General features: G+C 41.6%; 2 protein-coding genes across 5 annotated transcripts; one reads left to right on the top strand and one right to left on the bottom strand.

Moving 5' to 3' along the window:
• Positions 1 to 22: 22 nt before the first annotated feature.
• On the top strand, positions 23 to 6,049 carry RBM48 (RNA binding motif protein 48). Of its 2 annotated transcripts, none has more exons than XM_054189624.1 (5): positions 23 to 160; positions 2,617 to 2,807; positions 2,937 to 3,082; positions 4,042 to 4,574; positions 5,619 to 6,049. In XM_054189624.1, exons 1-5 carry the CDS (start codon positions 59 to 61, stop codon positions 5,703 to 5,705), a joined length of 1,059 nt encoding a protein of 352 aa, XP_054045599.1. In that variant the 5' UTR covers positions 23 to 58; the 3' UTR covers positions 5,706 to 6,049. The 2 variants fall into 2 exon arrangements, with proteins under 2 accessions (XP_054045599.1, XP_054045598.1); XM_054189623.1 differs by lacking the exon at positions 23 to 160 and adding an exon at positions 191 to 379.
• CLXN (calaxin) lies at positions 4,289 to 15,585 on the bottom strand. Of its 3 annotated transcripts, XM_054189630.1 has the most exons (7): positions 14,671 to 15,585; positions 14,212 to 14,367; positions 12,212 to 12,316; positions 10,494 to 10,645; positions 8,229 to 8,333; positions 6,079 to 6,148; positions 4,289 to 4,400 (listed from the first exon to the last, which is right to left on the bottom strand). In XM_054189630.1, exons 1-6 carry the CDS (start codon positions 14,726 to 14,728, stop codon positions 6,098 to 6,100), a joined length of 627 nt encoding a protein of 208 aa, XP_054045605.1. In that variant the 5' UTR covers positions 14,729 to 15,585; the 3' UTR covers positions 4,289 to 4,400; positions 6,079 to 6,097. The 3 variants fall into 3 exon arrangements, with proteins under 3 accessions (XP_054045605.1, XP_054045604.1, XP_054045603.1); XM_054189629.1 differs by lacking the exon at positions 4,289 to 4,400 and having other exon boundaries at positions 6,051 to 6,148; XM_054189628.1 differs by lacking the exons at positions 4,289 to 4,400; positions 6,079 to 6,148 and having other exon boundaries at positions 8,145 to 8,333.
• Positions 15,586 to 15,710: the final 125 nt, after the last annotated feature.

Genomic DNA, 15,710 nt, shown 5'->3' with positions numbered 1-15,710 from the left:
GGCCTTCCCGGAACTCCCCCGACGCCCCCGAAACAATGGTATGACCCACTGACGGCCAATGCGGGCGCGGCCTATGCCCGTCCCCCGCCTCCGATTGGCTTCTCTATCGAAGGATTCATCTCTTTCTGCCTGGTTTAGGACACCGTCGATTTCCGCCTCGGTGGGAGCCAATAAGCGTTCCGCCTATTGTCTGATTGGCTGTTCTCTCGGCAAGCAGCTAGAGCTGCCTGTGCTGGGCGCGGTGGGCGATGGGAAGATGGCGGCTGGCAGCAGCACCGGGGGTAGCGGGTTGGGCGATGCCTGCAGGCACCACGCGCAGCTGGGCGTCTGCGAGTCGCGCGCCAAGTACCGGGAGGGGCGGAGGCCGCGCGCCGTCAAGGTAGGGCCGGGGCCGGTCTTGGGCCTGGGCCTGGGCCTAGGCTTGAGGCCGCATCCGCCCGTGACGGCGGCCGGGCGCTGCTGGCGGGGCCGCGGCGCGGCTCTGCCTCTGCTGAAGCGGGACCCGAGCTGGGGGGCCCCGGAGCGCCTGGGCGGGCGGGGTTGTTGGCTGCGGCTTGTCGGGGGCAGGGCGCTCCCCAGCTGGGCTCCCTGGGCTCCTGCGGCTCCATCTCCGTTATTAGTGCTTGTCCCCGTTCCGGGTGTTTTCCGGTTCTTCCTCTGTCCTTGCTGGTGAGGCGCATCGGGACGTGGGCTCAGGCGAGCTTAGTGCGCTCCCTGTGCGAAACTGTCACATCCTAATTGTTTTTTATTATAAAAAACAACCGGTCAGCGGCGAGGAATTGGCTCATTTGGATTGCAAAGTCAAAGTGGGAACTTGGTTTTATTCCTTGCAGGAGTCTTATTGCGATGTTTCACATCCTTTAGTAGCTAAACTGTCCTGATGGTTGTGTTGTGGTCCCCTTCTGGAGTCGTCATCAGGGGCAGAGCTCTGGTGTGCCCAGAGCGTGCAGCTGCATCGTGCAGTGGAGGCCCTGCTTGTAAGGGTTTGCAGCCGTAAAACGTTACCCTGTTTACGCAAAAAAGCAGATAGTAGATACTGGGAGGCATAGCTGGCATTGAGTCTGGTAAATCTAGTAACTTCCACGTTGTATTTTGTAAGTTAATCACTTAAAAATGCACACAGCACAAGTAGTCTCGTTCTATGCAAAACATAGAAACAAAAATTAAGAGCAGCGCAAGGGAAGTTAAGGAGCTGAATTTTGCTGTTACTGGCTGACAGACAATTGGGCACACAGTCGGGAACCCAACTGGGTACCCAGTGCCACTGAACAAACTCGGAAGGACTTGCGTGCACCAGGCTGCTCTTGTGATCATACTCTGGTGTCCGACAGCCCCTAGGGAGATGAGGAAGACCATGCGTGATGGGCCTCACCTACTACATAGCAGGAATGTCTCATTACGCCAGGAAAAATGCTGGATTTAGAATCACAGAATCATAGCATAGTTAAGAGTTGGACGGGATCTGAAAGGTCATCTGGGCGGGGACACCGCCCACTAGACCAGGCTGCTCAAAGCCCCATCCAGCCTGGCCTTGAACACTTCCAGGGATGGGGCATCCACAACTTCCCTGGGCAACGTGTTCCAGTGTCTCACCACCCTCACAGTAAAGAATTTCCTCCTAATGTTTAATCTAAATCTATACTCTTTCAGTTTAAAACCACTACCCTTTGTCCTATCTCTACACTCCTTAATAAAGATTCCCTCTCCATAAATTTGCTTTTTGTGTACAGTTAACGCAGGGTGTGCTGTAATGGCACCTTCGAGGGCTGGCTTGAGAAAGGAGGCAGGTGGTAAGCTGCTGTCACAAGAACAGTTTATGTGACGGATTTGCAGAGAGTATCTGTTATGGCGGCAGTTTGACAGCTGTTTCCCTGAGTGGTTCCCTCTTTATCCTGCATTTGCTGTTTTTTGAGAAGGATGTGTAGCTCATGCAATCTAAATGTTTGGTTTTGATTTTTTTTTTCTTAACAAAATCAGAATTAATTCCCTTTGATCTTATGGTTTAGCTACCTATTGTATGCTGTGAGCTGTCACAGAACTTTCCCTACAGTCTATGTTATGCATCACTTATTACACAAAGCAGAAAAAGAGTAGTTTGTTTGTTTTTTTTTTAACCTGCTGAGGGAAGACCTTGCCTCTCAGCATCTTATTTGTATCTGTCTGTCTTAAAAACATACACTGTTTGATCACTGTAGCAAGGAGGCAGCTTTGCGCATGCATGATCTGCCCCAGGGAATTGTGGTACTTCTTTAAATTTTATTTTTCTCCCTCTGTTTTACCTCTGTGGCCTCTCTACCTGTGAACAAGACAGGTTTTACAGTGTTTTTATTTTTGATAGTGCCTCATATTAACTGGTTACTAATCAGTCTTGCAAGGAAATTGGCCAGAAACCTAAAGGTTTTACTCAGCAAATGGCGGTACTCTGGCCTGGTGGAGAAGAGTCAACTCTAATTTGTGTTCTACTTTGAGTAAGAAGCTTGAGTTCAGTTCCCGCTCAGTGATGAAAAGGTCCCAGATTAACTGTGCGCTTAAGGCTCCTGCAAGAGTCCAAAGCCAAAATAGAATACAGAGGGATTTGAGTGTTTTAATGTATTCCATTCTTTTTTCTTTTTTCAGGTTTATACTATCAACTTGGAATCTCGTTATTTACTAATACAAGGCGTTCCTGCATTAGGCGTTATGAAGGAATTAGTTGAACAATTTGCATTATACGGTGCCATCGAAGAGTATCATGCTCTAGATGAATATCCAGCAGAGCAATTTACTGAAGTTTATCTTATAAAATTCCAAAAACTGCAATGTGCAAGGTATTGGACAGGGCCGTACCCCCCTCTTGCTGTATTAATCTTTACACCTTCTTTATTTACAAGCTGTTAAGATTCTAAAGAGTTGAAGTAAAATCCTGAGTTTTGCCAATACAATTTAATTCCCTTCAGGGTGGCCAAGAAAAAAATGGACGAACGAAGTTTCTTTGGTAGTTTGCTGCACGTGTGCTATGCTCCAGAATTTGAAACAGTCCAAGAAACTAGGGAGAAGTTGCAGGACAGAAGAAAGTATATAGCGAAAGCAACAAATCAAAGAGGTTTGTAAATAAATTTTCTATAGAATCTTGACACCTCACTTCAGTGGTGGGTGGGGTTTTGGTTAAAGTGCCCGTTAAAGAAAATGCTCAGTATCTTGCTGTTTTAAAGATGCATTTGAAGTATGTTTGCAGCAGAATGGAGACGTCTTTCAGTATTCAGAGAGCTGTATCCTTTTCAAAGCAACTTTTCACTTTTGGTTAAGACTAAAACAAAGATGTAAGCTTTAATAATGAAGTATTTCCTTCCCCTTTTGTGTTCTTTTCAAAACTTCAGCAGAATTTTCAAGCACGGGCAGGAAATTTGGGATCATCTTTTCAGCCTTGTTCCATCTTATTCAGGCATGCCCAAAGGGTCAGTTTGTAAGGAAGGTGACTACACCAGAACCTTCAACAAAGAATTTCTGCCGCGTACATAGTGGCACTGAAGGAATGCTAAGAATGGACTGGCTTTACAAAGGCTACTGGGCTGCAGAGTTCCCAGGCAGCACTGAAGGCTGGGCAAGCAGAGAAATAAGCAAATGGTCCAGCACAGACTTCTCCTTTCTTGTGCTTATGTACTTTGATATCATTAGTCATTGCATGAGGATATTTAAAGGGAGTAAAATCACTGATTTTTACCATCAAAATACCTTTTTTTTTTTTTTTTTTTGTTGCAAGGCAGCCTATCCTTGAAATCATAACTGGAAGTAAGAATCACTCATTTGCAACACTAGAAATGTTTTCGTGTTCTCAAAACTGCTGAAGTACTTCTGCTCAGGCATTCCTCACATACCAGCAGAGGGAGCAGGGTGGAAAACTTTAATTTGAAAGGTGCCACTTGGGGAAAAAAGAATCACAGAAAGGTGGCTGGGAATGAAACATGACTGTATTGCTTCTGTAATTGTATTAAATGTTATTTTTTATGTGTTAGAACTAATAATGACATAAAATAGTGAAGCTACTTTTCTGTTCTTTTAAAGATTGCTTTGTGTTGAAGAAAGTAGAGGGCCCTAAGAAGACCGTCTCAAAGAACTCCGAGCGTGATTGTCCACGGAATGCATCAGGACTGTGTGCAGCCGGTAATTGGGATCCATCCTGCTTTACAAGTTCTCACGGGGTATCCCACACCATAGGGCATCCATCTGGGAATCATTATCAGAGCCTATTGACATTTCCCCACGGTAACAATTGTGCTGAAACTTCAAGGTACTTTGGTCAAAGCACATCCCTAACCCTAAGTGTCCAGATGGGAGGACGCACTCCTCCAACTCCTTTAATGCAGCAAAGAACAGTTCCAATTGATAACGGACTTGATAGGTTTATGCCTCGTACAACTCACCTGCAAGAACGTAAGAGGAAAAGAGAAGAAGGTAACAAGTTTTCCCTCATTGGAACAAGTGCAGATAATACAGAAGTCATTATTGGTCCACAGCTACCAGAAATACCTAAAGTGGATATGGATGATGATTCTTTGAATACGTCAGCTACATTAATTCGAAATAAGCTGAAAGAGGTATGGATTCTGAAAAGTTCTGATATTTTCTTTTTCAAACGTATATATTATGTGCTTGTTATCCATAAAACCAGAAACCCTATGAAAACTTAATTCAACATTTATTCAGTATTATCAGTTTTTTTGACACTTAAAGCTAGTGTTCTTACTTCTGAATTCTTTCATAATGCAGAATATTGTAGGCCATTCTACTCCATACCTCTTACATTACATTTCAGAAAGTATAAATGCCACTGCGTGGTCCTAAATGATTTTTAGTGAACTACACTTTTTATCCACGTGGGGAGTCATAACTTTGGAGGTAGTCCTGCTGACTCCAGTGTGGTACTTCTAACTGGTTTCTGATTGAAAGGGAGTGAAAAATAAAGTCAGAGTTGCATGTAATTTTGCTCCAATGCTACTCATGGCATTAAAAGATATACAGAACCACAAATGCTATGCTGAGAAGCATGTCTTAAGCTATATAACCTTTTATGGAGGATATTAATCAATTAACTCCTGATACAACTTTCCATTTAAATTAAGGTATGAAAAGCTTCCTTGACTATGACCAACTAGATTGATTTGAAAGAGCTTAACTCCAGTCAAATTGATAAATAAGCACCCTTTATATTAAATAGATTTTTAAAATATTTGTCAAAACACATGTTTTTCCTTTCCTTTCCCTTCCTTTCTCTTCTTAGAATACCTGAGTCTAAAAAGCACACTAAACCATACTTTGAAAACACCTCTAGTAGGGAGAGGGGTGATAAGATATGTAACGCTATCACTTGAGTATCTGAAATCAGTTTGTGTGGTTAAAATACAAAAATGGTACTGCTAACACTTCTGGTTTTTTTCAGTTTCACCTCTTGTGTTCAATGCTATCTTTGGTGTTACATTTTTTTCCCCTTTTTCTGCAGGAAAACTAAATACAAGTGTGATTATAGTAATACATCCCTCCCAATACTCAGATGTGGGAGATACGGCCTTACTCTAGAACTAGTTTAACAAAGGAGTGGTTACAGTTTACTAAGATTTTTTTTTTTTCCCCCCCCAATTTAGGTAGCAGATTCTGTTTCAAGAACATCCGTGGAAAAGCCAGAGAGTAGCTCAGCCAAACCACTTGTAAAGCAGAGAAGAAGAATATAGATACTGCTGGCAGCATCTTCCAACAGTCCTTTTTTTTTTTTTTAAAGGATATAGTTTAAAAAAAATATATTTTTTTATGTTAAAAATAAAACTTTTTTTTATACTGTATTTCCAAGCAACTCCCTGTTAAAAATTGTATCAATTTGTTTCTTGGAATGAACAAACAGTATAATATGTTATTGTAGCAGTCTTGTCCTGTGTACCTCATAGTATAACATAACACATTGAAGAACTGTATTTATATAAAGTGAATGAAATAAATTCTATTTATTCAGTAGCTTTTACAGTAAACGAATAGTGAAACTCAGTAATATTTTCAAGTTGCTTCTATTTTTACTATACCATGAAGAGTAGTGAAGAAAAAACCTCTTACAACAGTATTCCACTTGGAGTTACAGTTTACGAGTTTCCCGGAAGGTTTTCTGTTCAAAGGCCATGCTGCTCTGTTTAAAAAAACAAACAAACAAACTTAATTTTCAATAAACTAAAGGTTTTTAATTTAATTGAAAAAGATGCTAAACTGATATGTGTAAGCAGAGCCTTTCTCTTTGTTTTTAGCTTAGAAAAGGTAAATTCTATCGCATTAATGATGTCATCACCAAGAGACAACGATATTTATATATATAGTTTTATATTATAAGTTCATAACAACTGAAGGGGAAATTCAAATTTTAACTGCTCAGCAGTGCTAATGTGTGACCAAGGAACGCTCTGGCATGGAGGGCAAGAAAGCCCAGCTGCAGAATGAGTTATACTGGCTGGAAGCAGGAATGCCAGAGACTTGGATGACTTAATGTAAAGGAGTGAAATTTCCTTTGGTGACAAGATAAAAACCTGCAGCATTGTGCTGTAACAATGCTAGAGTGGGAGTGCTCAGGGGCCACCTTTGGGCAGCAGAACTGGCACTGGGGAGGATGGCCCCAGCACTGGGCTCAGGTGCCCCTTGCTGACCCTCACAGGACGGATGCTGGTGGAAGCGTATATAGGGGATCAGCTCGTGGCACATCTTCGCAGACTCCTTGTAGAACCACCTATGGTGGTAGGACTCTATGCAATAAGTTGTTCATTACATTTTTTAAAAATATATTTAAGTGCAAATGAGTGTTTAATTTATGTCAAGGGGTACAATTAAAATTCCCTAACATAATCTCACTGGGAAATCTAGTAAGTTATGGGGTTTCTTCACGTAAAGCTCATAGCTGAAATTTCTTTATTGCTTTTAGGGCTTGAAAGGACATGTAAATAGAGTTGTCTTTTAACAGTGAAACTAGAGACCTAGTAAAAAGGCAACAAGTTTGGTAGGGTACAGAACAGAGGGCACAAATAGTGGAAGCAAGAAACAAGCTGAGTTTTGCATCTCTTGCCATGATTAGCCTGAATTGCATACCTGCTTTATCACCAACGCTGACAAGTCATTTTTCTATGCTGATCAGTGAATGTTAATTCAGTTCAGAACTTTTTAAAACCTTTTCACTGGTGTAAAAAACAGAGTATTTACTTACTTACCTGGGTTTTCCCAAACCCTTAAAAGTCTTTTGACTTTTAAATGCTGCCAGGAGAAGTCTGGCAATTTGGGAACAGCTGCTTTGCAGCTGATGTGATATCATAGGGCCTGCAATCATGGCTGCAAGACCCTTTCTTCCTGTCCTCCAGCCCAGCAGGTAGGCGAGCTGGCAGAACTGTGGATTTCCAGGAAATGAAAACTTGCTGTGTTCTCAGCAGTCTTACAGAACTTTTCTGTTTCTAGGAATCACTATTCAAAAATCAAAATTTTGTTTTTCCATCTCTATGAAGGCATAATTTTCAGTATTTGAAAATGACATGCAATTGAAATAGAATAATTATTGGTTTAGGAAAAAAATTACTCTTTATTGTAGAGCAGAAACACTCTCTACAGTTGAACTTAATGCTGAGGAAATTAGCATGTTGTAAATTACCATCTTCTAAAAAAAAAAATCTGAATTGAATTAGATGTATAAAATAATAAATAAGAATAAATAAAGCACAGTTAGATATAAGTACAAAACAGCAGTGCCACACTCTGAGATGAAGAACACTCTCAAGGTATTTTCTTTTCAGAAAGTTACCAGCCTCTCTGAAAAGAGGCTATAAGTAAGTGAGGCGATGGCACCGTTGCCAGTGGCACTGAAGAAAGAAAAATAAAAGTTGTTTATCTGAAAGCTCTCCAGGAATCCAATTCAGGAGAACGGTCTCATTTTCTTAATCTCAGAGGGTGCTGACTGAGGATCATTCATTATATTGCTGCCCCCGGACAGACATTGAGTAACAGCGTGTTCTTATATTCTCTGGTACCAGTGTTTGACTGTATAAGGAAATGTTGGTGCAGTGAAAGGTAGATATGAACTCAGCATGCGCATATCCCACAACTGAAGCATTTCTCAGTTGACTTCAGCAGGCCCCATGTAATGGCAATTAATATCATAATATGTACATCTCCTTACCAATAGTACAAGAAATATTTGCATGTTGTTGTTTTTTTTTTAAACTCAAAAGTTGACGTACCTTTAGGTCTGGCAAACATGGTCCAAAGGCTTCTAAGAGAAGATTTTCATCTTTGACTGCTTTTTCAAAGTCCATAAAAGAAAGCTTGCCATCATGATCATAGTCCTACAAAAGGAACGGAACTCTTCAGCAAGGATGATCACTTTTAGTGACCGTCTTTTTGTTTAACAGACATTTTATACACATGGATTCTATTTTTAGTTTGAGTGTATACAAAAATAATTTTCTTTGGGCCATCAGTCTCTGCTCGGACAAGATCTGTATCATTTGCCTCTACCTAAGACATAAAAGGTGGAGCAAGCTCAGCTATCTCATATGGCTTTGTTAACAGAATTCCAGAGAAGGGAAAACTTTTAACATGGGAGAAAGCTGATCTGAGACTTGCACAGACAAATCTCAAGCAGAGCTGCACTGAGATAAATTAAAGGTAGGTGACTTAAAAGTAGGAAAAAATGTTAGGATATATTCTGTATATGTATTTACATCATGGGTGTACCTACACCCTATTCATGAGGCTGGAAATACTTTACCCTAGTGGTTTCTATAGTAGGCATACTTCTGCCCTGTCTTTGTCACATACAGCACCCAGAAGCACATGGTGGAGTACGCTGATGCCAGCCCACTTCTTCTGTACTGCAGAATCTCAGCACAGCAAAATATTCCTCTGGGGGTGGAAAAAGCATCCTTGTGTTTTTAGTATTTCTGCAATTAGAAAACCTCCTGTTTCTACATGGCAGCTTAAACTACCACCGAAGACTACAATGAGTGCCAGTACTTTAAACCACATAAAGTAAAGGCTTTCAGTGAAGATACATGAGTGGATATGACAAGTGTTCAAGGCACTGGGCCAAATCAAAATTTTTGAAGATCAAGCCACAGAACCATCACAGCTGGTAAACACAGAGGGAGCACTGGTTCCAATGGCCAGAAAAGCAGAGGCAAAGAGCTATGTAGACAGAGAGATTCCTGAGCAGAAAAGCTGCCACTGGATGCTTATGAGAAACAGAAGTGGCCAGGTGCGCTCTACCTTTTACACTCCTCAGCACGGGGGAGAGCAGGACATGAGCATGTTCACTGCAAATACTTTTAAGTATGAAAATGCTTATCATGGGACTGGATGTATGCTTAGTCACAATGCAATTGTACGTACAGGCAATTGCTCAAAGAGTAGTTTTTCCTTCTTTGAGTGAAGGACTCCACAAATGCATTTTTGGATAGGTAATAATTACTTGCTTAGTTATTTGACATGGGCAGCAATCAGCCATATCCTACTCACACAACTGCACAGCAGCCAAATCAGGTCTGGACATTCTTAAACCAAGTATCAGAGCTTTTTAAATTCTTATGTAACAGGATTATGCACAGGATTAGTTTATATATGTTCTTATGTATATGAAGATTTCATTATGTCTAGAGGATACTGCTTGTGCTTGACTAGCACAGCCCACTTATCAACTGCCCAGACATAAGGGTATTCATTTTGGATGCAGCCTGCAGGGAAGCTAATCATGTAGGTGCTCCAAAGATTAATAAATTACTGAGTCATAGCTTGCTTGCCACGTGAAACTAGACTCAGCACTGTCAAGAACTAAAGGTAAGATGGACCTTTCAGCTGAGGTTGTGCCAAAGGGGTGGGTTTGAGAAATAGAAAACACAAAGTTAAATAAAAGCAGTCTGGATTCAAAACCTGGTTTTAAGTGAAATTTTTGACCACCACCACAGGTGGGGAGATTTTATTTCTTGATTTGATTAAAATGTTGAAACAGTCCCTGGCTGATCTGGATATCCTAGATTAATCATGGTAAGACAAGTTTTACATTGATAACCTTGAGGTTACTATTCTAATAGAATATATACATTCCATAAAGATATTTCACGATCAATTGATAAAACACAAATGTGCTTAATAATAAAGCTACTGCAGATGCCTAACACTGAAATAAATGCAGATTACGCTTTTGAATTTTCCACTTTTTACCGGGCATGCGCACATACACATACTAATTTATACACAAAGTTTATAATGCATTCACATAATAAATTAACAGCTTCATGTGAGGATACTGGACTGGGACTCATTAGATCTGGATTCTATTTCTGGCTTTCCTTTGGAGACCTGTTTATTTCAAGTATGTAACTAACTCTTGTGGCTCAGAATCCTGCTGTAAAGCAGTCACAGTATTTAGTTACCACACAGCAATGTTCTGAGGTTCAGTTAATTAATATCTGAAAGACACTCAAGTATCACAATGAGTAAGTACTTGCCATTTTCTTCAGTGCTATGTCTACCAAGTCCTTAATTCCCTCATCAGGATCTTCTTCTGATGGTTGTTTGAGAAGGCTGTTTTTCAGCATTTGAAACATTTCCTCTCTTGAAATGTATCCATCACCATTCAGGTCGTAAACCTCAAAACAGTCTTTTTGAAAGATAAATGAATTTAAGGTTCATATAAAGTATATCACACACTATTAAAGCTGTCACCTATAGACAAAAAAGGTGACTTGTATGTTGTACAGCATAATTATTGAGCCACATTTACCATATGTAATATTTATATATGAAGTATGTGTCACATTTTGATATGTATACTAGTCAATTATTATCTATTTACCCTTCACAGCTAAAATCTATTTCTGCTCAAATGAATTAGCTTCAGTTCACAGAAACCATAGTAACTTACAGATCTTAACTTGTCTGAAAGTGTCAGTTTAGAATATAAATGAGGTTCTGGTTTAGAAGCCAATTTCCCAAGGCGGGACCAGCTGTCTATATCAGAAAGGCTTTGCACCTACAAAACACATCCTAGTTATTTCAGAAGCTGAGTTAGAAAAGTAAAGAAAAAAGAAGAAGCAGCTGTACTAGTGTGGAAAAGAGAACTGAAGTATCCCTTAATGCAAAGAGGAAATCTCTGTAACAGAGTATTTTGAGTATCTGCCTAATTTATCTTCTAATTGCTTCTACCTCCCTAGAATCAGAAATATACGACCATACTAAAATTTACTATCCTTCACAAAAGTTATTTAAACAAACAAACAAACAGACAAGACAAAAAAACCCTCTTCAGTTTTGGAACACAAGAGTTTTTTTTCCTGACAAAGACTAAACCTACAGTGGAAAACTATACTGGCACAGAATTATGACATATAACACTGTATATCATTATGCACTAGTACATCCTATTGTGCTTACGGTAGGGCTGCATGTTTTATTGCTTGCAGTTGTACTGACATACTGAATTACATCCTGGGCACACATCCTAGTGCTGTGACATCCCAGGTCACCTTCCAGATGAATTTGCATAGTGCATTCGGGATGGCTGATGCTGCAACCTGGGAACTATGGAAACAATTTGCTGTCATTCTCCTTTTTCTATTACACTTTTCCCTACATCCCCTATTTTTTTTTCCTTCCTCCTAAAATTCTCTGCTTCTTGCTATTTTGTCTCCCCTATCTTTCTCCATCCTTACTGTGGAGGTTCTCATGACCATCTTACAGACAGACTCAGTTTTTCCATCGATGCTTCCAGGCTGAAGAACTGCCAGAATTAATGCAACTGCTGCTGTGTCCCCATTGTGCCAGTAACTGAATACTGGTACAGGTCTTGGTTGGCTTGAGACTGTGTTATTTAGCCAAAACCACCCTTGAGCTACATCTGCTTCTTTCTAATTTTGTGTGTGAATACAAAACATATATTCTGCCAAAACGGTATACTGTAGAACAAGCTTCAGTTCAAATGCTAGTTTTTGTCAGCAACAACATAAAGTGACAGCTATGATAATGGCAGTTTACACAGAAAAACCTCTGTCTCAAAGAAGCTATTTCAAAACTCACGTTTCATTGCGTTAAACTATACAGAAGAAAACTCTTCAACTACCAAATACTTTATAAGAGTAACTACTGAATTATAACAAAAGTAACATGTAATGTAATAGTCATGGATTCAATGATTACTACTAAGTACTAACATACAGATCAACCTTACATTTAATCCTTTCTTCCAGTGTCCCCCGAAGAAATACTGATAAGCCTTCCACCCATTCCACCACACTGATGCAGCTATCGTTGTCTTTATCAAAAGTGCGGAACACTGGTAAGTGTATTAAATACATTTAAAATGTATATAATAGGGAAACACAAACAAAATAATATTTTCTTAAATTCAATGAAAATATAAACACATCTTTTTTCTAAAAATATTTCTCTGCTTTCATCAAGCTATAATTACCCTTCTTGAATCTTTCTAAGCCGTAACAATGAAGGGGATTTTGCCCCTCAGTTTACTTATCTTCTACTCCAGAATCCTGCTGGGATAAGACATTTTGTTTGAGTCATTGCTTTCCTGACTTAAACAACTATAGACGTATGCTTCCATACAGACGTAATCCAAATAAACCAGTATCCCTTACACTAAGGCATACTTGCATGTAGAAGAGGATTTTTATTACTAGGTTTTGTTTCAGAAAATCTTGGAGAAAGTAATCCCAGAAACAATACGTACAAAGAAAAAGAACCTTCTCCTGTCTTTCATGTACCAAGATCTTTTTTTTTTCTTCTCCCTTCCCTGAAGAAACTTTCAATCTTGCAGCTTCACTATTCATGCAGCTTGTCATATAGTACTTCAAATCCAAGATACAATTCAATGCATCAACTAATCTCTAATTCGTATTTTAGAATGTTAATTAGTAAGTTTGCTATAGGAACACCTTTACATGCAGAGCCAAGAGGTCTGGAATTGGAAAACAATAGGCTTCTTTTGCAAACTGAAATCAGGCCCCTTGTATGTAAGTATTAAAAAAATTTTTAAGTATGTATCCATGTAAAGTATTTTCTAAGCCACACTTGACTTTTCGCATAAAATGGCAGTAAGTTCTTATTTTATGGCATTTAAATACCCCTTCTACTAGAGAACAGGAGAAAGTTGTACTAAGGTGTGGCTCTTGGCAGCCTGAGACTGAAAAGAACAGCAGACTCACGCCTCCTTCACATTCTCCTCTAGACACCTGTACATTAGAGATCATTCATGCAACTTTCACAGCAACTGCAAATGGGGCCCTTGTGTTACGAATCCATGAAACCACTGTATTTTCAAGGGGTTATATGGCTTGTTACACCCATCTCCCTGTACTGTCTGCCTAGTCCCTTCAGCGGTGCTCACAGCACCTCTATTCCAGAAGTTACCTGCTCTAACAGAATGCCTTTCTGGGATCTCCAAGCCTGGGGCAGAGCTGTCCACCACCGGCGGTGGCTGCAGCTCCTGGCGAAACCACCGGAGAAAAGAGAGAAGTGGCACCATGCTGCCCTCTTCCTTCACCACACTACAGGGACAGGGACAGAAACCCACAGGACACACTACAACTGCCTCGCTGGCTGGTCTCCCTCATACAAGAGCATGAGCTATCCTGAACTAAAGGAAAACTATTCTGCATAAAGGAAATAAAGATTATTTCAGATATTGGATTTGGGTCTCTTCAGTCTGGAAAAAAGACGGCTGAGGGGGGATCTTATAAACGCTTATAAATACTTAAAGGGCGGGTGTCAGGAGGATGGGGACAGGCTCTTTTCAGTGGTGCCCGGGGACAGGACAAGAGGTAATGGGCACAAACTTGAGCACAGGAAGTTCCACCTAAACATGAGGAGGAACTTCTTTCCTTTGAGGGTGGCAGAGCACTGGAAGAGGCTGCCCAGAGAGGTGGTGGAGTCTCCAACTCTGGAGACGTTCAAAACCTGCCTGGACGCGTTCCTGTGCAACCTGCTCTAGGTGACCCTGCTCTGGCAGGGGGGTTGGACTGGATGATCTCCAGAGGTCCCTTCCAACTCTACCATTCTGTGATTCTGATACCCTTTACTCGGCACCTCCTGAGCATATCTCTTCCTTTGCTGTCCTTACGGGAATGAGATGGCACTACTTTGCCTAGGCATGCTCCTCAGGTCAACAACATATAACTAAAAACCTTACATCTTTTTTAGCCCCACCAGTCTCACCTCTGTCCATGAGCACGTCATCCGTCATGCCAAAGGCGCTGTGCAGCGTGTCTCTGAACACGTTACGGTCGAAGCCGACTGTGGCAAAGCGGTTGTTGGAGTCAGCCACCAGCGTGTTGAAGAGCTTGATCAGGCATTCCACTTCGTTTTTATTAACTGCCCAGTTGAAACACAAGTGAACATATTTTATAACTTAACTTGGTAAAAATATGTGACAGGCAGAGGGAAGAGCCAGGGCCCAGACCTCCCAGGCATTAACCGTTAAACAGACGCCCCCACAGCCCTCCGCCCCCCACCCGCCGTTCCTGAGGGAGTGGTGGGAAGGGCCCCCCTTGGCGGTGGGTGCTGAACAGAGCCACGGGGCGGCCACAGGGACAGCAGGGGCGGTCGGCAGCCCCGAACGCCCCTCCGGCGGCGGCGGCAGGGCTGCCGCAGCCCCGGGCCGGGGGAAGGGCTCACAGTGCCTGGCGGATCGGCCCAGCGAGTCCACCAGCTGCTGCAGCCTCCTCCGGCTCATGGCGGCGGCCAGGCCGCTTCCCCCCCGCCGCCGCCGCCGCCGTGGCAACGCGGGCGGGCCCGGCTGGCCGTGCCGCTTGGCGACACCGGCGGCTCGTACGTAAATACACACATACAGGCACAACAAAGGGAATTTTTATCATACGTTAAAAAAAAGAGCAGTTGTAGAAAAGAAAATAACGTCAAACTTCTAAAGATGTTTCTGGAAAGAAGAGCTAAAAATTAAATACTACATACAATACTCTTTGTTCATCAGCTGTCAGAAGACAAAAATCTATTAAAATAGTTTTAGTCCCATTTTGCTTGTTTTCTGCTTTGTCACATTGCTGAAACACAGGTTTTGGTGCCGCTCCCCCTCCCCCCGCCCCGGGGCCGGGGCCTGGATCTGGACCTGCACGAACCGGGAAAACGAAGGGCTGTGACCAGACTTTCCTCTTCCCTCAGGAAAAAAGAGGGTGCAACAGGAGTTGCAACGTATTTGTTAATGTATTGAAAACAGAAACATTTCACTGTGGGTACTAAAGCAGCTTTGCTGTGAACTGACAAAGCCCATAAACCCCTCAAGCAGCCATGCCACTCCCAAAGCAGCACAGCAGCACCTGACCTGAACAAATAGCTATATTCAGACAATTAAAATGACATACCAGCTTACGTATTTGGAAGACTGGGGCTTTCATTTCCATTTTTATTTCTTTCCGTTGCAGGCAGTTGTGTCAAAGTCAAATAAGGTACCACACAGACCAGGGCATTTATGCTATGGTTCATTACAAGTTCTTTTACCAAAACTGCGATGTCACAACTTCAAAAGAAAACAATCCAACAAAGCCAAACACAAACCCCAAACCGAATCCCTACTGTTCACTGCATCTTGCCTTTATTTTAACCTCACTGACAAAACAGTGTCTAGAATCAGCAACATCAAGTCCAACAGTATAAAATATTTGATCGAAATATCCCTTCAGGGGAACACTGCTGCAACTCAG

The sequence above is a fragment of the Rissa tridactyla genome, chromosome 2, assembly GCF_028500815.1.
Source record: "Rissa tridactyla isolate bRisTri1 chromosome 2, bRisTri1.patW.cur.20221130, whole genome shotgun sequence".
Classification (NCBI taxonomy): Eukaryota; Metazoa; Chordata; class Aves; order Charadriiformes; family Laridae; genus Rissa; species Rissa tridactyla.
This window is presented reverse-complemented; position numbering and strand designations above follow the sequence as displayed.

Bases quoted from the DNA above. Each gene is read 5' to 3' on its own strand.
- RBM48 (XM_054189623.1), top strand. From the start codon at position 257: ATGGCGGCTGGCAGCAGCACCGGGGGTAGCGGGTTGGGCGATGCCTGC. The intron at 380-2,616 runs GTAGGGCCGGGG...TTCTTTTTTCAG, and splicing joins GGAGGCCGCGCGCCGTCAAG to GTTTATACTATCAACTTGGA. The intron at 2,808-2,936 runs GTATTGGACAGG...AATTCCCTTCAG, and splicing joins CAAAAACTGCAATGTGCAAG to GGTGGCCAAGAAAAAAATGG.
- CLXN (XM_054189628.1), bottom strand. From the start codon at position 14,728: ATGAGCCGGAGGAGGCTGCAGCAGCTGGTGGACTCGCTGGGCCGATCC. The intron at 14,368-14,670 runs GTGAGCCCTTCC...TCAACTGGGCAG, and splicing joins GGGCCGATCCGCCAGGCACT to TTAATAAAAACGAAGTGGAA. The intron at 8,334-10,493 runs GCAAGTACTTAC...TTCCTTTTGTAG, and splicing joins ACATAGCACTGAAGAAAATG to GACTATGATCATGATGGCAA.